At 50.0% G+C, this 20650-nt stretch overlaps 1 protein-coding gene and 1 pseudogene across 4 annotated transcripts in view; both read left to right on the forward strand.

Annotated features, from left to right (window-relative positions):
• CFAP57 (cilia and flagella associated protein 57) overlaps window positions 1–20650 on the forward strand; it is a 78521-nt gene that overhangs the window by 32777 nt on the left and 25094 nt on the right. For all 4 annotated transcript variants that reach the window (XR_011463749.1, XM_070368308.1, XM_070368309.1 and 1 more), the window contains 6 exons: window positions 2675–2830; window positions 3939–4032; window positions 4646–4836; window positions 8550–8723; window positions 10143–10301; window positions 12922–13065. Coding sequence is in view for 3 of the 4 variants with exons in the window: in XM_070368308.1 (XP_070224409.1) it covers window positions 2675–2830; window positions 3939–4032; window positions 4646–4836; window positions 8550–8723; window positions 10143–10301; window positions 12922–13065 (918 nt within the window). In the remaining variant the exon portion in view is untranslated. The remainder of the gene's footprint in view (window positions 1–2674; window positions 2831–3938; window positions 4033–4645; window positions 4837–8549; window positions 8724–10142; window positions 10302–12921; window positions 13066–20650) is intronic.
• Window positions 17705–18993, forward strand: LOC138987257 (U6 snRNA-associated Sm-like protein LSm1 pseudogene; annotated as a pseudogene).

Here is a 20650-nt window from a genome sequence, read left to right on the forward strand (position 1 = left end):
TTCCCCCATGTTTCAGGAAGTACTTTTGGAGAGGTCGAGTGGCATGTCCATAGTGCTACTACACATAGAGTATTACAGTTAGGAGAAGGCCCAGAGCACCAATCCAGACTTCGTCCACAGCCCACTCCATCATCATGACCTCAGAGCACCTTTCCTCCTGTTGAGGCAGCCAAGAGTCCAATCACATGTGTTTGGAGAGCTCTGAGCCCTGTGCTCCCCGAGGAAGAAGCCCAGTGGGTAGTATTCTCTCAGGACGTACAGAGCGTGCACAGCTATGCACTCACTGCCGTTCATGCAGAGTTTACTGTGCATTCGCTGAGTACCTGCTGTTTGCTGGTCACTGGGGCTGCATATGTGGAAAGACAGGCGGGGCCCTGTGATCAGGAAACTCCCGGTCACGCAAGGAACAGCGACAAGTGAAAGCAGCGGGACCGCAATGCCAGAAGGGCCCCGTAGTAGGATGATAGTCCCCAGAGGATTCCCGGAGATCACTCCGCGAGCTCCCTGGAACTTCCTGCAGGAAAGGGAAGTGGGAGGAAAGGCTGAGGGAGAGCCTGTGACAGTTGGGGTCTAACCTCCTGCAGGCAGGCACCTGTGTCTCCTCCTCCTCCCTCTTCTCTCTTCTTCCCCGAGCAGAATACACCAGGCTGCACCGAAGCCTGAGGTGTCTGGGCTGCCTCCTGACCCCGCCCCCAGCTAGGCCTGACAGCGCTGCTGCCAACCGGAAGTGACCAGTGTGTGTTCCCCTCGCTTCTTGAAATTCCCTTGTTTCTCGGGCTCCATGCGCCCACACTCTTATCATTGCCTGTAAGCCACTGACTGTTCCTCCCCAGCAACCTTCCTGGCCCTTCCTTCACCCGGCCTTAAAAGTCACATTGCCCAGAATTCCCAACTCTTTCTTTGTCTTTATACTCTTTATGACATTGTATGTAACTCTGTGATTCACCCAGCCACTTAGTCATTCATTTATTCATGCATCCAACTGGTACTTGCAGAGGGATCTGCCACGTGCCAGACACTGTGCTAGATCTGGGATTACAGAAATGAAGGACATAGACAGTCCTGGAGTTTATATCACAGGAGAAGGTGTGGTTAAAATTTTATTTATTTATTTGGCCCTGCCACATGGCTTGCAGGAACTTGGTTCTCCAGCCAGCAATTGCACCCATACCCTTGGCAGTGAAAGCATGGAGTCCTAGTCACTAGACAGCCAGGGGATTCCCTAGGTAAAATCTTAAAGGGAATCAAATGTGTAGTGAGTGTTATGAAGGAAACGGTGCTGTGGGAGCCCAGGGAAGGGACCCTGACCCAGGCAGACTGGTGTCTGAGGAAGTGAGCCTTGAACAGAGCCTCCAGAACATGAGTGTGTGCAGATGGGTGAGGGAAGGTGCTCTGAGGAGGATGCCCCTAGCTAGTGGGGCTGGAGTGGAGGGGGTGCTGGAGAGAAAGTTTGGAGGTGAAGCAGAGAGAGGTGCTGAGGGGGCTTCTATAGCAGGTTTCAGACTTTGGAGACGGTTCCTAAGGCCCCATTGATGATCTGAGTTAGGCAGTGACTTGGTAGACTTGCATCTGGAGAGACTTCTCTGCAGCAGCCACGTGGAGTAGGACAGAGGCAGGAGGATGAGCAAATGCTTCCAGTGCAGCGCGTCAGAACCGGGGGTTCCGGCCAATAAACATATCCCACTCGTCCCCGGCAGACCGCCAGGGCCACGTGTTCATCTGATAAGTGTTTATTTGGTGCTGACTCTGTTGCTGGTCCTGTGCTGGGCTCCCAGGATCGTGCAGGGAAGCAAGCCAGGCCAGGGCAACCCTCAGGGAAGGTCTGGTCAGGGGAGGTGAGCTTCACCCATAGTCCTCTCACTCATCTTCACCACATCAGGTACCATTCCCTAAAACCTCTCCGACATCTTTCCACTCTGCTCTGCTCCCCGACCTCTGGCCAGGCTCTTACCATCCCGCAGCAGGACCATGCAGGGCCCCTCAACCAATGCATCTGCCCTCAGTCCTTCTCTGACCCAGCCTGGGTGCACACTGCCTATCTTTGGGCACTTCTCACAATTGGTAATGATGTGTCTACCTGGCTGATTCAGTAGGCTGTAAGTTCCATGGAGGCAGGAATCCTGATTCAACAAATACTTTTCGAGTGCCTACTGTGTGTTCAGCACCATTCTAGGTACCTGAAATACATCAGTGTACAAGACCAACAAAGATCTCAGCCTTCTTGGAGATTGAATTCTGGGGCGGGGATGAAGCCAAAAGGCAATAAACAAAATAATACATAACATTTGAAAGTGCCAAGATCTAATGGGATAATGAAAAATAGAGCAGGGTAAGAGGTGGGGAGTCAGAGTGCTGGGAATGGGAATAGCAAGGGGAAGGAAAATCAGGTCCATGTAGACCTGACTGAGCAGGTGACATTTAGGCGTATCTGCGGGAGAGATGTGAGTTATCAGCATAATGCCTGTCGCTCAGTGGAGCGCCACACTGAATAGGTGTTTTGGAGATAGAGGAAGAAGCTCATGTGTCTCCAAGTGTCTGATCTGTGTCTTATGTGGAAAGATGACGCATGCTCTGAGCAGAGCTGCAGGCCCCAGAGAGCTCAAGGCCACGGGGTTTAAATAGTCCGATTCAGCCGCACTGTGAATGTTCTTGATTCTGTGTCCTCCTTTCAAAGGCTCAGGTTATGTTGGAGCTGAAGACTCGTGTGGAAGAATTAAAAATGGAGAATGAGTATCAGCTTCGACTAAAGGATATGAACTATTCTGAGAAGATTAAGGAGCTAACAGACAAGTTCCTCCAGGAAATGGAGTCCTTGAAAACAAAAAACCAGGTCTGTTGAATCAACAGCCGCAAATAAGAAATTTCCTATTCACTCAAAACAACCAGCACTCGCTCAAACAATAAGACATATGATCATGTTGATAACACCATAAATGCTTACAGCAAAGTGCTAAGTGAAAAAAGAGAAAAAAGCAGAATATAAAAAACTCTTTATGGTGAATGCTACTAATGAGGTAAAACAGACACACCTAGAACAATTTTTAAGAAAATAGATAATGATATGATCATCTCTGGAAGTTGAAATTGTGGATAGTTTGAATTTAGTTCTTTAGGCTTTTCTATAATATCCAGATTCTCCACGAGGAGAATATATTACCTTTCTGATCAAGAGAAACTTACTTAATAGCAAAATGAAAAGTAACAAGAAAAATAAAGTATGTAAAGAGAAAGCGTACAGAATATTGATCTCCAGATTGTCAGTAAGTTAAGTAAAATTAGTCTAAATGACCTCTCTGTCATTAACATTGGTCCAAGATTCTCCTGGAATGATTCCTCTATTCCATACAAACCTGCCTGGCCCTTCTTTCAATGCTGCCAATTTTTTGCTCAAGTGATATTTGGTTCTTTTATGTTATCTCTATGGGTCTAAAAACACCCTGGCAGTTAATTTTAGTATTTCATTCATTTAATCAACAAACATCGGCGCCCTCTGTACACAGAGTACAAAGTTAGGTCCCTCCCCTGTCTGCAAGGAGCTTTGCTGCTCCATTAAAGAAAACACTTTCTCAGAAGCTGACACATTAACATATCCAAGGATTTCCTTTGAGAGCAACGTGCTAACAACAGAGGATTCAAATCAATCCTTACCTTTTCCACCCAAAAATCCATTTGGTGCCTGTCCGAAACTGAACTCATGATTGACAAGATCCATTTCACAGAAGGGATCTGTATAGAGATAATATAGAACTCTCAGAGCAGACTATCATACAAATAAAAATGATAGCTTGAATGTTGTTCATAGAACAAAGTAAGAGTGCAAAGTAAGGGCTTGGGAAATGTTTGTGAGTGAAGGAGGCTATTACTTATACAATGGGTGCTGTCACAGTGGTGCTTTCAGCAGACGTGTAGAAATGCGAATATTTGACTCTGTGTCTTAGGTTTTAAAAACGGAAAAAGAAAAGCAGGATGTACTCCATCGCGAACGCATGGACGACCTCCTGGACAAACAGAGCCGGGAACTGCAGGACCTAGGTGAGGCCACCCGTGCAGGGCCCTGGGCAGAGGGCCGTTGGTTGGGGGCAAAGTCCGACAGCCCTCTGGATTCAACCCCGTCTATAAACAGCCTGCCTTTATCCCCTAGAGCTCACTGTGGTTTTTATTCCTGTGTATTTACTCATTCTTTAAACACAGGTTAAATACCTACTGCATGCTAGTAGGAGATACAAAAAAGTGTGGGTCTGGAACCTAACAGACTGCATTGAGTTCCAGACTCACCCTGACTTGCTGGGTGCGCTAGGGAGTCACCAAACCTCCCCCAGCCTTACTTTACTCTTCCATAAGATGGGGGTACTGGCGCCTGTTTTGCATACTCAGGACATTCTTCTTGGCCCTGAACCTCCAAACATCCCTCTGCACTTTCCTGGAAACCTTTCTGCCTAACATCGAAGGGAGGGAATCAGGTTGCCTTATAAGACGATAGCGTGGGGGCCCTGTAAGGAAGATGGGTGTGCATTTGAATCTGGCCTGTCGAAGCAGAGGCTCTAGCTGGTGCTGGAAGGGAACGGAAAAGCAGCCAAGGCTCCTGAGTGTCCCCGGGGCTGGTGCTACCGTCTCTCCTGAAGTAACCTTTCTTGCTTCTCTCCAGAATGTTGCAACAACCAAAAGTTGCTTCTGGAATATGAGAAGTACCAGGAGTTGCAGCTCAAGTCCCAGAGGATGCAAGAGGAGTACGAGAAGCAGCTTCGGGATAACGATGAGACCAAGAGCCAGGCCCTGGAGGAGCTGACTGAGTTTTACGAGGCCAAACTGCAGGAGAAAACCACCCTCCTGGAAGAGGTACTCACAGGAAGCCGAGCTGTGCCTCCTGTTGACAGTGCCATCCTGCAGCCCTGGCCTGGGAACAGCGCTGAGAGCCGTGGGGAGCCCCGCTTGGCCTCCTTTTCCTTCCCCACCTTCCTTCCTGAGTATGTTTCGTGGCCTTGTTTTGCGCTGTTTCTGTGTTTGTGTCCCTGGCAGCTAGGGGCCTCCCTGAGGGGGGAGGTGCTCAGCTTTTCAGACTGAAGTTCCTTGGCTTGACTAAGTTCATCCCCACTGTTCTCTTCTAACTGTATCTTCTCTGGGGAGAGCTTTCTAGCAGAAGCCTGTAGAACCTGGAGACGAACAAGGTACCTGAGCCATGGGGAAGGTGGTTGCCTGAAACCCTTCGTAGCTTCTCATGTCTCACAAGATGAAATCATTCCTTCACGGACTGAACAAGCAGACCTGCCTTACAGGTTTACCAGCATAAGTGCTGGGTGGTCAAGCAAAGTGAATGTGGGGCCAGGTTCTCGGTTGGGTGAGAGAGGCGGTCACACAGACTAATGTTCATCAAAATGTAGACGGGACAGTGGGGGACACAGACGCAGAGCACCTGCCCCCTCCACCTGCTAACCCACCACCCGCCCCCCACATCCCCTGCCACTGGCCTGCAAGGTCGGGAAAGACTGGTAGGAGCTACAGAGATCCTGGAGGCATGGAAGCTGGAATTAACCAGGAGACAGGGAAATGCAGGAGGTTAAGAGAGAGCATCCAGGCAGAGCAAAGTCATAGAATGTTCCAGCAGATGGAGTTGCCGCAATATCTCATTTCCTGAGATGAAGAGAAAATTGAGAGAGGCCAGATGGTCTCCTTTTTGGCACAAAATTCTGGCAGATGGTGTTCTTCTGAGAGTGACGGGGCAGGAGAGTCATGAAGGTGTGGAGTGATTTTAGTTTTTGTTTTTTGTGTTTTTTTGGCTGCTCTGGATCTTCATTATGGTGCCTGGTCTTAGTTGCCTCATAGCATATGGGATCTTAGTTCACCAACCAGGGATCGAACCCACTTTGGAAGGCCCATTCTTAACCACTGGACCACCAGGGAAGTCCCATATGGAGTGATTTTTGAAGGGAATGACCAAGAAGAGGATGGGCAGGTCTGTAGCTGAAGGCCTAGCTGCCTGAGGCTAATTCTGGCTGCAGTGACCCACCAGGCTGTGTGCTTTTCCACAGCAGGGCTCTGCAAGAAAATGTGTGAGCAAGGAAGGCACAGGGCAGCCCTGACCCAGAGCCAGGGCTTTACCAACTGGTGAAAATAATGGTCGGCTGGGAACCAGCCACTGGGTCCAGGCCAGAGAAAGTCAGTAAGGAACCAAGAGACAGTGGATGAATCAAGACTGGGCCAGGGAACGTGGTGAGGTTGAGAGCCAGGGTGGCATACCTGGGATCCAACAGAAAAGTCACCTGTGCTCAGGGAACAGGGCCTGTATTTTAAGACTCAGAGGTGGCACCGTTCCAGGGGGTGGGCCTGAGAGTGGATGCAGGAAGATAAGGGTCACAGCATCAGGAGACATCCTAGGGTCCTCTGTAACCACCCTGATGATGGCAGGGAAGCTGCTGAGTCGGCATCCAGAAGTCCTCGGTGAACTGGGACACTGCCCAGGTGGTGGGGGTGGACTCAGTGGGAAGTAGAGGGTGGAGGCCCTCTACTCGGCAGAGGCTGAGCTCAGAGAGCAGAGAGCCAAGAGAATTCCACCCCGACCCAAGCCCACCTGATTCCAGTTCTACAGCTGCCCTGCCTACCTGCCCAGCCCCATTTCCGGTTGCCCCATCCAGCTTCCCACATCCAGTGATGTGGAGCCTCTGGAATTCTTCTATACCAACCTCTGAGCCCCTGCTCAGGATGATGCTTCTTCACTTGGCTGCTGGTGTGCACCCTCAGGGACTCAGGACAAGAGCCAACTCCTTGACAATTTTTCCCCAACCACTCACCGTCCTCCTCCCCCTTTTACAGGGCTAAGCATCCCTCTGTGTTCTCAAGGGCCCCAGACCCCTTTTGTCCTTGTGGCTTATACAACAACATCTCAGTCTGCCGGGCTCTGCTTTTAGGGTGAATGGATCCTCCCAGAGTAGTGAAAGGCCAGCCTTCCTCCCCAGACCTCTCATAGTGATGACAAGGCTTTTTTTCTTTTGAGTCAGCAGGATTTCAACTCAGAACTTTGCTAGAGAGATGCCTCCCAAATGTCATCTTACTAAGCTGACTGGGATTCTTCTACTTTTTAGCAACATCTCTTAGGTCAAGAGCAGGGGCTTGTGGGCCCCTCTAGGTTACAGACGGAGTCCACTGGCCAGACTTCCATCCAGCAAGAGTCTGGCAAAGAGAAGCCTTTGTCAGGAAGTCACTGAGCTCAGTTTTAAAACACCTGCCTCTCTCAATCTCCAACACACTCGGTCAAGGGATGGTATATGCAACCTGGGAGAATGCCAGGGTCAGAATCGGAAGAAAGCCACTGATTCTGCTGAGATCTACAGTGTCTACCCCCAGGCAGCAGTGAGCAAGGAGGGGTCCTGCCCCATGCTCCACCAGGCAGAGCTTGTTCTCCCAGCATCTGAGCTCTAGGCTTTTACTCATTCAGCACCAACTCTATACCATATGCTGTGCTGGGTATTCACTGCGGTAGAGAGATGTGGCCCTGCCATCATGGAGCCTCCATGTCAAACAGGCATTTATTATGTGATGGGGGATATACAGGCTTCACACAGGAAATGATACCTCAACCAAGAGCTGGAGGAAATGTCAGAGAAAGCCACGGGAAGAGGCTAGAACCAGAGGTACAGTGAGTACCACCTGTAGCTGAGGACCAGGCACATTGGGGGAACTGCAGTTAGTTCACACTGGCAAGAGCTCAGGGCGGGAGTGATGGCTGAGGCTGGAGAGGTGAGCCAGGCCTGCCTTCTGAGGGTCTGTGGACCGGGTTCAAGAGTCCAGGCTCTACCCTGAGGACAAGGGTGAGGCAGAGAAGGCTCTCAAGTTAGGGGCGGCATGACCAGGTGTGTGGTTTTGAAAGCTCCCCTAGACTAGAGGATGAGATCAGACTGGAGGGAAGCATGACCAGAGGCAGGAGGCCAGCTAGGAGGCTGAGAACAGTCCAGGCAAGAGATAATGGCCTGGGCAGAGGCAGAGGCATAGAGAAGTGGCTGGATTCAAGAGGTGGAAAGGGTGGTACTGATTGGATTAGGGAAGGGGGAGAAATTAAAGAGCCACTCATTCATTCAGTATTTGAGTACCTGCTGTGGGCCAGTGTGCATTGTACACTGGGAACTCATGGTGGGCATGATAGGCTAGGTTTTTACCCTCAGGGAACTTAACATCTAATGGGAGAGACAATCAAGTAATTCTAGAAATAAATATAAAGTTGTAAGTATCACAAGTTTAGTGAAAGGAAGATAGAGGGGGTTGCTGGTGTCAGTGTGAAGAAAGCCAGGGGTGGAATGGCGAGTGTTCTGATGGGACAGTGATCAAAGCAATGGAGCGTGAGGCCTGATCTGGTAGGGAGAGAGGGACAAACAGGACAGGAAGAAAGTGGAAGGGCCAAGGGACCCATGGCCTTGTTTTCCATTTCTGTGCTAACACTCGGTCTTTCATCCCCGTGATGGCCTTCGATGCTCACCTTGCCCTGGGCTCTCTGAGCTCCAAAGTGCCACCTGTCCCCACCTCCCCAGGCTCACACTCTTCTTCTCTTCTTTCCATGCCAGGCACAGGAGGATGTCAGGCAGCAGCTACGGGAGTTTGAAGAGACCAAGAAGCAGATTGAAGAAGATGAAGACCGTGAGATCCAAGACATCAAGACTAAATATGAGAAGAAGCTTCGGGATGAAAAGGAATCAAACCTGAGACTCAAAGGAGAAACAGGCATCATGAGGAAGAAGGTACCAGGCTGGTCTCTGAGAGGCGTGGGGGGCAGGCCTGGACCGCACTGCAGAGAAAGCATGGGGTGGGTGGACAGACGTGGAGTCAGCGAACAGTGGCTCTGCCCAGGGTAGGGGCCGGTGGGGAGTGGGGCGACTGGCAGAATTCCCACCTGAATGTCCTCATCTCCAGCAAGTGGGTTTGGAAAGCAACGCCAGCCAGTGTGAAGGTTCCCCCTGCACAGACAGGCAGACAGATCCTTACCACACCCTCTGATGGGGTAACCACTGGGGCTCGTCCTCCTCTCTCCTGTTTACAGGAGACAGGGAGGTTCACCATGGCCCTGGTGAACCCTTTGGGCTTTCCTGTATTGGCAAGTGGGATTTAGAGTTTTCAGAGTTAAACCTTAAAGTGGAAATGAGGTCTTTGGACGTGAGATAGATAAAGTCTGCTCCTGGAGGTGTCCTCAGGCTCTCAGTGTAGGGAGTCAGGGGTGTTCCTGGTCGCACACTGTGGGTGGGAGAAGGATTGGGAGTAGAGAGTACTTAGTTTACAAGGTGGGGGAGATGTTTGTAGTCACTGACGGCCAGGCAAGGAGGCATTCAGTTCACAGATCCTTACAGAATTGCCAATTCCCCCCCAAACATTTAGCCTTTGTTGTCGTTCAGTTGCTCAATCATGTCTGACTCTTTTCGACCCCAGGGACTGCAGCATGCCAGGCTTCCCTGTCCTTCACTATCTCCCAGAGTTTGCTCAAACTCATGTCCATTGAGTTGGTGATGCCATCCAACCATCTCATCCTCTGTCATCCCCTTCTTCTGCCCTCAGTCTTTCCCAGCATCAGGGTCTTTTCCAGTGAGTCAGTTCTTTGCATCAGGTGGCCAAAGTATTGGAGCTTCAGCTTCAGCATCAATCCTTCCAATGAATATTCAGGGTTGACTTTCTTTAGGATTGACTTCTTTGATCTCCTCACAGTCCAAGGGACTCTCAAAAGTCTTCTCCAGCACCACAGTTTGAAAGAAGCCAAATGCAAAGCCAGTTCACATTCTTTCCTATTAGAAATCACACTACTACCCAATCCAGGGGCAGTCATGCCTTCCCTTCTTGGACATGACTAAGATGGCTCATCACTTAGGTCACTCATCTGTGACCTTGATGGAGCATGGAGCCCAACCTTTCGAAGTCTGTGCAGTCATGGGAAACTCTGGATCCGCCAGGGGAACTGGTCTCTGGAGGCTCTCACGGCAGCTGGTCCTTCCTCACATAAGGGATGGGACTGGATCTTCTTGCCCAGAAGCCCACATCGCCCATTTGGCCTGGGAAATTCCTGATAGTCCCAAATTCCGATGAGGCGCTCCTAAAATCCTCAGGCAGTGGGGAGGAATGGAGGTGCATTCACAGGCTCTGGGGTTCTCTGCTGTTGCTGTTTGTTCCCCTAGTTCAGCAGCCTGCAGAAGGAGATTGAAGAGCGAACCAACGACATTGAGCTCCTGAAGGGGGAGCAGGTGAAGCTGCAAGGGGTCATCAAGTCCCTGGAGAAGGACATCATGGGCCTCAAGCGGGAGATCCAGGAGAGAGACGAGACGATTCAAGATAAGGTAAAGGCACATCCTCTGTCCCTCCTCAGCTCCAGCCCAGCTGGACACAGGCCATGAGGACACAGCTCTAGGCAGACTCCCTGCCTTTTGACCTCAATGGGGGATGAGCTGTCAGTGAAGTGCCTACTGTGTGGGTGGCACGGGGCTAAGTGCTGTCAATTCATCCCATTCAGTTCCCCTCAAAACGCCAGGGACCGTGAGCAACCCAGTTATATAGCTCAGGAAGCTGGTTCCCAGGGTGAAGTGTCTCACCCAGGGTCGTAACAGTTTATAGGTGACAGATTTGTGGTAAGAACCTGAGTGCTGACTGCCAGGCCCCGGCTCGCCTCTGTGCCAGGCATCCCAGGGTGACCATCTCATGGACTGGGGGCAGCTCGCCCAGCGCATCGCCCGTGTGGTCCCCCTGATCAGAGAGGAACTCCCCTGCGGTGAGCCCTGTAACCACTGGGGACCGCAGAAAGTGAAATCACTTTTCTGGATAGCTTTCTCACAAAACAGTAAGAGACACATCACCTGTTGTGAGGTACACCACCTCCGTATCCAACATCGCATCTCCTCCTCCTGAGCAAATCCAGGCTCCTCGCCCTCCTCTCGTCCCCTCTGCCCTTGTTGCCTTAGCTGGATGCAACTCCCAGGTGGTTGAGGACCTGGGTTTCCGCCTAGTGAGCTAGGTTCCCGGGCAGCCTCTTCCGCTGGCCACATGGCAGCCTCCGGCAACTGATCCAAGCCTTGTTTTCTCACCTGTGAATGGGGCGCTCAGGGGGTCTGACAAAGACAAAATGAGACCATGCCTGCATGTCATTTCTGCAGGTGAGCATTTGCATTTATATCTGGGCATTTTTTTAGGTAGGAGCCAAAGCTCTCTGCAGATTCTTAAAGTGTTTTTTTTATTAATTTTTATTTGTGTATAGTTGATTTACAATGTTGTGTTAGTTTCATGTGTGCAGCAAAGTGAATCAGTTATCCATATGCATGTGTCCACTCTTTTTTAGATCCTTTTCACATATAGGTCATTACAGAGTATTGAGTAAAATTCCCTGTGCCATAAGTAGGTCCTTACTAGTTAGCTATTTTTACATAGAGTGGTGTATATATATTAACCCCAATCTACTGATTTTTTGTCTCCCCCCCCCACTACTTAAAGGGGGGTTTGACAAGAAAGAGGTTAAGACCTCTAGAAAATTGCACCAGCCTAACGGGTCTAACAGCCTTCCATCCCACTTCCCATCCAGGCTCCCTGCCTCCACACTCTGTAATCATTTCAGTCTCCCACTTTAAATTCTTTCACAACTCTCAACTGCATGTGGCAAGGGTCAGCAACCTTTTTTTCTGTGAAGGGCAAGGTAGTAAGTATTTTTGTCTTTGCTGGCAGTGTGGTCTCTCTGCCACAGTTGCTCAGTTCCGCTCCAGTAGCATAAAATCAGTCATAGACAAGACATCAATGAATGGGCTTGGCTATGTTCCAATAAAACTTTATGAAAATAGGCAGAAGGTCAGATTTGACCTGAGGGCTGTAGCTAACCAGCTCCTGGCCTCCTGGATAAATTCTCAACTATTTAGACCCTTGCCTTCCTCCCTGCTTCCCCTCCAGCCCTATTTCTCACTGCCTCCATCTACCACCACCCTAACTCATGTGAGTTCTTCCCAGCACCCTCAGTACACACCATGCCTTCTGTGTGCCAACCTCTTCTATGACACCTGTCACAGTGTAGCTTTACACTTGTTGGCACATCTGCTCTCCCAGCTAGTATGTTTTCTCTTAAGGGTAGGGACTGTGCATATTTCTATTTGGAATTTGTAACCTTGGCAAAAGATCTCTGTTTAGCAATAACAGATAGATCTACACTCCAGTTGTCATTGCCTTGCAACACATCGCCCCAAGACTTAGTGGTGAAAAACAACCGTTTTATTATGCTTGCAGGTTGTGTAGGTCTAGAATCCACACAGGGTACAATGGGATGGCTTGTCCTTGTCCTTGATGTCTGGGTCCTAGTGGGCCCTCAGTTGGGTGACTCCAGCAGCGGTGGGCTTGAAGACCAACAGCCAATGTGGCTTCTTTAGCCCCCTATCCAGCCCCTTGGCCAGCATGACTGGAATGCTGGGCTTAGCTGGGACTGTTGACAGAGCAGCTCTCCAGCCTACAGGTCTCAGAGTGGTGGGACTTTTGATATAACAGGTGTCCTCCCCCAGAGCATGTGTTCCAAGAGAACCAGGTGGAAGCCGCTCGGTCTTTTCCGAGATAGCCTGGGAAGCCACATGGCATCACTTGAGCTGAGTTCTTTGGGTTACAAGGAGACCATAAATCCAGCCAGACGCAAAGGGAAGGGATTAGACCCTGCCTCCTGATGGAGAAGCGTAAGGTCATATTGTAAAAGAACGCTTAGGATGAGAGGTGCTGTCCAGGTGAGCTTTCTTCCACGCAATCGACCACAACCTGTCCGGATGGGTGAGTAAATGACTGAAGTCTGGCACAGAAGCTGGGGAGTCAGTGGTGCCCCTGGTGGGGGAGCCCCTGTTTGTGTCCCCTCAGGAGGTCACAGGATTTGTGTTCTGTGCCTAAAGGGATTCCATACCAGGGCCTCCGGATAGCTTTTTCACGCCTCCCTGCTCTCACCCACAGGAGAAGCGAATCTATGATCTGAAAAAGAAAAATCAGGAACTAGAGAAATTCAAGTTTGTGCTCGACTACAAGATAAAGGAGCTGAAGAAGCAAATAGAACCTCGAGAGAATGAGATCAAGGTGATGAAGGAACAGATTCAAGAGGTAAGAGGCCATCTGGACACCCTGGCCTTTGTCCCGACCATTCCTGGCTGGGGTTGGTGTTGCAAAGGTGAAAGCAAGCTCTCCTCACAGCCTCTCTCTGCTCCCAAGGTCCACACCAGCCTCCACTCCGCACAGGAAGTCAAAGGGAAGGCCTGAGGAGGGGTCCAGTGGTGCAGAAGCAAAATGCTTTGAGATTTGGCTTCCCCGGGCCCTTGGGTGGGATTTAACCCTGCTCCTCCCCCGACTCCCTTCTGTGCCCATGTTCTGAGCCCTCAAAGGGAAACCGCAGCCTTTGAGGCTTCAGCCACCAGGGGGCGATGTCAACTCAGCAACCAGCTTGTCCACCAGAAAGTACATCCCTCTGGGATTCAACATTTTTTTCTTGGACTAAACATGTTGGTGGGGGCCCTACAGGAGGCGGCGGTGTTTGGACTTCATCTGATAAGGAGCAGGAAATCCTCAGAGGCTCTTGAGCAAGAGAATGGCAAAATGAAGTGTGTGTTCTGGGAAACAAACAGGATGAAGGCAGAGAAAAGAGAGGGCTTCTGAGAGTCCAGTGGGGTACAAGTATTCCCCTTCAGCCCCTCTGCCTTTCCTTATGGCAGTGTTTACCCGGAAGCCTGCCCATGCTGGGCAGAGAGCAGCTGCCTGGGGTCCATGGCTGATCTGAAACTGAACTCCTAACATCCCCCTAGGAGAAGGTGATGGCACCCCACTCCAGTACTTTTGCCTGGAAAATCCCATGGACGGAGGAGCCTGGTGGGCTGCAGTCCATGGGGTCGCGAAGAGTCGGACACGACTGATCGACTTCACTTTCACTTCCCACTTTCATGCACTGGAGAAGGAAATGGCAACCCACTCCAGTGTTCTTGCCTGGAGAATCCCAGGGACGGGGGAGCCTGGTGGGCTGCCGTCTATGGGGTCGCACAGAGTCGGACACGACTGAAGCGACTTAGCAGCAGCAGCAGCAGCAGCAACATCCCCCTAGTCCAGTTCCCCCATTTCTCAGTCAGTGGCACCAAGACCCACACCAAGGTGCTTAAGGTAGAACTCTGGGCACTTTCTAAGGTCTTCCCTTGTTAACCCCCGTATCCAAATCACTGATGCCTGTCTGATTGATCTCCAAATGATATTTCAGATCCAACCCTCCTTGCCCTCTGCTGCCACCCACCACTCCAGTCCACACCTCCCTCCTCTCTCTTCCGGACTTGACCCCAGCCTCCAGTCTGGTCCCTGCATTGACACCACAGCAAACTCCCAGTGGTATCCCATCCCACCTAGAATAAAATTCAGACTCTGCCGAGGCCCCTGAGGCCCCGCGTGATCCCCTCTCTACCTGCCCCTCCAGCCGTATCTCCAGGCTCCTTCTCCAGCTCCAGCCTGCAGGCTTTCTGGCGGTTCCGCGGACGAGCCACGCTTTCCCCATCCAGAACCTTTGCAGATCTGTTCCCCCTGACCGGAAGGCTCTCAGGATGACCATCACCTAACTGGCCGCTTTGAGTTGTTCACATCTCCGCTCCTGTGTCACCTCCTCAAGGAGGCCTTCCCTGACCATCCTATCCAAAACAGCCTCCTGCTCCCCCTCCGTCTTCTCTAACTGTGCTGAGCAAAGCTAAACGTAAAAGGTATAGGATGTACCGACAGCCCCATTAGGACTGGCTCCACAACAGCTGTGGTGGAGAAAAGCAAAGCCTCTTCTCCAGGAGGCCCAGAAAAGAGGCCAGATGGTGTGACAGGTCCAGGGCTGATGCATCCAGAGAGGACTTGTCCTTGTGACGGTGACTTTCTCCCTGGCCTCCGGGATAAGGAAGAGTGTTCCCAGCTGGCCACAGAGTGGCTTCCTGGTGCCCTCCTGCCATTCTTGAATGACCTCAGGCCCCAAGAATGGCAGCCTGAGCAGATAAGACAGAGCAGGGGCCCCACCTGCCTGGAAGGTCGATGTGCCGCAGGCCCCAGACCATCACTGCCTCCCTTCTCCCCCCACTTCATCTGACATTTGTTAAGTGCATTTCAGGTTGGGTCAGTTGTCTTGCACTGCCACACACCTGAAAGATTATTCACTTTCCCTTCAGTACCTGGACCAACCATGACTTTGATCCTCAGCAGGGAATATGCCCCCCTCACTTTGGGAATGAGTCAAACAGGACCCCTTCAGCCCCACCACAGGTGCCAGTCTCTGCCACGGCTGATATCTGGGCCCAGTTCCTTCTCCAGGGGCCCATGACCCAGGGGCTTCCATCCGGGGGTCAGATACCTCTGGCCCACCTGCTGCAGCCCTGCCTGGAAGTTCCTTTCCCTGCAAGAAGGAAGCTGCAAGTCCTTGGTGCCTTTGTAGAGCTGAGACCTGTGCGTGGAAGGAGAATACTACCCCTCCTCCACCCCAAATGCTTTTCCAGCTTCTCTTTGATGAGTCATGACTATCTCCTTCCTAGGGCAGGAGTTTCCAGAACCTTATTTTCCTTCATATATTTGTTTCTTCATCTAGTGCAGGGTTTTTTCTCCTCGGCACTAATTACACTCTGGGGTGGATAAGTCTTTGTTGGGGGGGAAGGGGGCTATCCTGTGCCTCGTAGGATATTTAGCAGCTAGATACCAGTAGCAGCCCGCATGCCCCCCCCTCCAAGATGTGACACCAAAAATGTCTCTAGATGTTTTGCCACATGTCCCCTGAGGAGGCAAGCTGCCTCTCCCCAGCGCCCCACCCCATTGAGAATCTCTGAACTGGATGAGTAACACATGACAAGGAGATGGAATTTCCCCACCAGGAACAGGATGCTTGCTCCGCTATACCAGCTAGTCTCCTGGCTGTCCAGCCAGTGACTCAAATTTAACATATTTCACAATTTTTCCGTGTGCTATATTTTTTTTCTCAGCGTGGTTTGAGGCTTTGTTCATATCACTTCCTTTCTAACCTAATCTGCCATTGCTGACTTTAAGATTGTAGAGAAAGAGGCACAGCCAGCTACAGGCACTCAGATAGACCTTGGAGAAGCCCCTTTCTCTCTCTCTTTTTAAAAAGTATTTATTTAGCTATTTCGGGTCTCAGGTGCAGGGTGTAGGCTCAGTAGTCGGGGCATATGGGCTTAGTTGCCCTGAGGCATGTGGGATCTTAGTTCCTTGACTAGGGATTGAACTCGTGTCCCTTGCATGGCAGGGCAGACTCTTAACCACTGGCCCACCAGGGAAGCGTCCCCTTTCACTCCCGCAGCGGCCATCTCCTTGGTCTGGGGCAGCAGCCTCCCACCTGGGCCACAGTGGCGGCCTCCTGACTGGCTGCCTGGTTCCAGTCTAGCTCTCGCCATCAAACCTTCTAAGGTACACATCAGGCCATGCCACACCTTGGGTGAGACCTGTCAGCAGCTCCCTGAACTCTCAGGATAGAGGCCATGCTTCTGACCAGTTTAAACTTCTGGCCAGGATAGAGTCTGAGCTTCTCGCCATTTGAGCCTGAGCCCTAGAGCCCTGGATGACCCAGCTCAGCTGACCTGTCCAGCCCCCTCTCCCCCTTCCTCACATGCACCCCTCCAAGGTCCAAGGGTGTCTGAACCACTCGCAGCCTGCAGAGATGGGCCAGACTCCCATGCTTTAGGTCCTTTCTGTGCACGGCTGTTCTCCCTGCCTGACATTCTCCTTCCCAACTTGCCCTCTAAACCCTATTCCTCCTACAAAGCCCGACTGAGCATCCCTTCCTTGGGGGCCACCCCCACTCTCCACTGTGCACACACAGGGCTCTTTCTATCCTGACTGCAGACGATGTTTATCCTGCTCCACCTGAACTTCTCATTGACTTCCCACTAATCCCCCTAGACCCAGGGCTTCTTGAAGACAGAAACTGCCTCTCAATCAGGCCCGTATCCCCTATGCCCTTGACAGCCGGCCAGTCCTTTCTAACAGATACATTCTTTGGTTAGCTGTGCAAATAACCACACTTGCTCTGTGTCCTCCATGAGGCAGCTCCACAGAGCTCTGCAAACATTGAATGTTTATCTTATCATTCTTCTTCCAGAGGCAGGTTGTTTCAGGCCCCCCTCCCTTCCCCCTCTTTCGCTCCCCTTTGCCCTTCTACATCTGCGATGCATTCATTCATTCACATGAATATTTACCAAGTACCACCTTTATGCCAGGCATTGGGTCAAAGGACTCCTCTGTCCATACAAAATGCTTCCAGTAATTAGGCTGACATTCTTCTAAACGTTGCCCCTCCCTGTCCAGGATGTGGTTCCTTAGGGCTTGCTGGTACTCTAGAACATGACTGGGGAGCCTTGAAATCTGACCAAAGGGCCTGGGTTAGAGGAAAGGGGCTACTCCATTCAGTCATGAAAAAACCCCAACCTCCCCCCTCCAAAAATAATAGTCAGCAAACCTCTCTAATAACAGGAATGCTGCTGCTGCTGCTAAGTAACTTCAGTCGTGTCCGACTCTGTGCGACGCTATGGACAGCAGCCCTCCAGGCTCCTCTGTCCACAGGATTCTCCAGGCAAGAATACTGGAGTGGGTTGCCATTTCCTTCTCTGACAGGAATGCTGGTGTCCATCAGATTTGGCCTGTCAATCAGACTGCACTCCATTGCTTTTGGCAGGAATTAAATCTGTGAAGCGCTCACCTACAGCTGGTCTCCTCCTAATTAGAAGGTCTGATCGTCACTCACAGGTCTTTGGTTAATAGCAACGCAACAGTGAATAGTCTTTCAGAAGCATGCGGATAGCTTCTTTTTCTTTTGAAAATAAGACACTCTTGAGTTGTACTTTTCAAGAATTTTTCAACAGAAGGATGAGGGAAAGGTGCCTTCTCAGCCTCCTCTTTCCTATTTGATGCTTTAGACTGGGGATGCCTACCTGCTGGTCCCGTCAAAACTTTCTGCCTTACAGTCGGCCCTGCTGACTTGTGGCCGCAAAGAGTCAAGATTCACTCACGCGACTTCACAGAGTAGACAAGGAAGGGGCTTGTCTGCAGAACCTTGCCTCAGGCTCCAGGTTCCAGTAGTCAGGAGTCATCAATTTATAAGGAACTCAAGAAAAGAAGGTTGAAGGAACAGAGAAACTAAGGGGAAAAAAATTCATAGCCCAGAGGCCCCGGCTGCTGAAAGCCGCGGGGGCGGCGTTGGTCCGGGTCCGGGTTCCTGTCCCGGTCCCGCAGAGGCGGCGACCGCGGTGGGAGGAAGGAGGTGTGGGACGCGCTGGCCCACCGCCGCTATACGCTGCAGCTCCATCTCGACTCAAAATGAACTATATGCCTGGCACCACCAGCCTCATCGAGGACATCGACAGTGAAAAAGCACTTGGTCCTGCTTCGAGATGGAAGGACACTTATAGGCTTTTTGAGAAGCATTGATCAATTTACTAACTTAGTGCTACATCAGACTGTGGAGCGTATTCATGTGGGCAAAAAATACGGTGATATTCCTCGAGGGATTTTTGTGGTCAGAGGAGAAAATGTGGTCCTGCTAGGAGAAATAGAAAAGGAGAGTGACACACCTCTCCAGCAAGTGTCTATTGAAGAAATCTTAGAAGAACAGAGGGTGGAACAGCAGACCAAGCTGGAAGCCGAGAAGCTGAAAGTCCAGGCCCTGAAGGATCGAGGCCTGTCCATCCCTCGGGCAGAAACTCTCGAGGAGTATTAAGTCTTCTGCGCAGAGACTGTCGCTCTTGGGGAGCAGGGCTGTCACTAAACGAAGTGACAGCCTGGTCACCTCACACATGTGATGAGAAACTCTATAGAGTTTTGAAAAGTCATTTTTATTTTTAATTCTTTCACAGATGCAACATGAAGAAATCATGTGTTCTGTTTTTGTTTTTGTTTTTTTTCATTTTAATTACAAAATCATCGTTTAAAGAAATAGTGGCATGGACTCCTCTCGCTCATCACTGTGGAGCCAACAGCTACTTCTTTACATTGCTCTTCTCACCCCAAATGAGCGGCTACAGGGGACAGTCTTCATTTACTTGTACATAAAACTCGAATCTCAAAAAAAAAAAAAAAATTCATAGCCTGGCTATAGAAACACATGATCTGGGCTACCATATCAGCCAAGGGGGTCGGGGGCTTCGAGGATGGCCAGGAATAAAAGGAAAGGTTCGTTCCAAAGAGGGAACTAGAAGGGAGGTGCCCTGGTAGTAGGGGAAATACTCCCACTGAAAGACTTCAGTTCTCAAATATAATTTTCATTCCCTTACTTTCTTCGTGGAGGCACCGTTGGTTTGTAACGTCATGTAAGTTTCATGTTACCACACTGTATCTCTACCTCTGCGTGCACTACAGCATGTAGACTTGGTTTCCACCCATCAGCACACAGCTGCTCCCCTTTATTCATGTTGCCCTCCCCTGTCCTTCCCCCTCTGGTAACCACTCCTCTGCTTTCTGTATCCTGTGCTTGGTTTGTCCATTTACTTTGTTTTTTGCTTTTTTTCAATTGAAGAATAGTTAATTTACAATGTTCTATTAGTTTCAAGTGTATACTTTAAGTCATTCAATGATGTGTGTGTGTGTGTGTGTGTGTGTGTGTACACACACACACACATGCATGGGTTTCCCTGGTAGCTCAGCTGGTAAAGAATCTACCTGCAATGCAGGAAACCCTGGTTCAATTCCTGGGTCAGGAAAATCCTCTGGAGAACGGATAGGCTACCCACTCCAGTATTCTTGGGCTTCCCTGGTGGCTCAGATGGTAAAGAATCTGCCTGCCATGTGGAAGACCTGGGTTCAGTCCCTGGGTTGGGAAGATCCTCTGGAGAAGGGATAGGCTACCCACTCCAGTATTCTTGCCTGGAAAATCCCATGGACAGTGAAGCCTGGTGGGCTACAGTCCATAGCATCATAAAGAATTGGACACGACTGAGCACAGCACAGTATAAGATACTGAGTATAATTGCTCGTGCTACACAATACATACTTGTTTACCTATTTTATACATAGTGGTGTTTATGTGTTAAGCCCAAACTCCTAATTTATCCCCCCCCAACCCTTAATATCCCCTCTGGTAACCGTAAGTTTTTTATGTCTGTGAGTCTATTTCTGTTTTATAAGTAAGTTCATGTGTATCATTCTTTTTAGATCCCACATATAAGCAATATCATACGGTATTTGTGTTTGACTTACTTCACTTAACACGATAATCTCTATGTCCATCCATGTTGCTACAAATGACATTACTTCATTCTTTTTTATGGCTAATATTCCATTTTACATATGCACCACATCTTCCTTATCCATTCATCTGTCAATAGACATTTAAGTTGCGTCCATGTCTTTTATATTCCAAAGACGAGTGAAATCATACAGTATTTGTCTTCCTCTGTCAGACTTGTTTCACTTAGCATAATACCCTAAAGGTCCATCCATGTTATTGCAAATGGCAAATTTTCATTCTTTTTATGGCTGAATAGTATTCCATTGTGTGTGTGTGTGTGTGTGTGTGTGTGTATGTGTGTGTGTGTGTGTATGTGTGTATATATATATATAATATATATATCTTCTTTATCCATTCATCTGCTGATGAACACTTAGATTGCTTCCATATCTTGGCTATTATAAATAATGCTACAGTAAACATAGGGATGCATATCTTTTCTAATTACTGTTTTGGTAT

Source organism: Bos mutus, chromosome 3, assembly GCF_027580195.1.
Source record: "Bos mutus isolate GX-2022 chromosome 3, NWIPB_WYAK_1.1, whole genome shotgun sequence".
NCBI lineage: Eukaryota > Metazoa > Chordata > Mammalia > Artiodactyla > Bovidae > Bos > Bos mutus.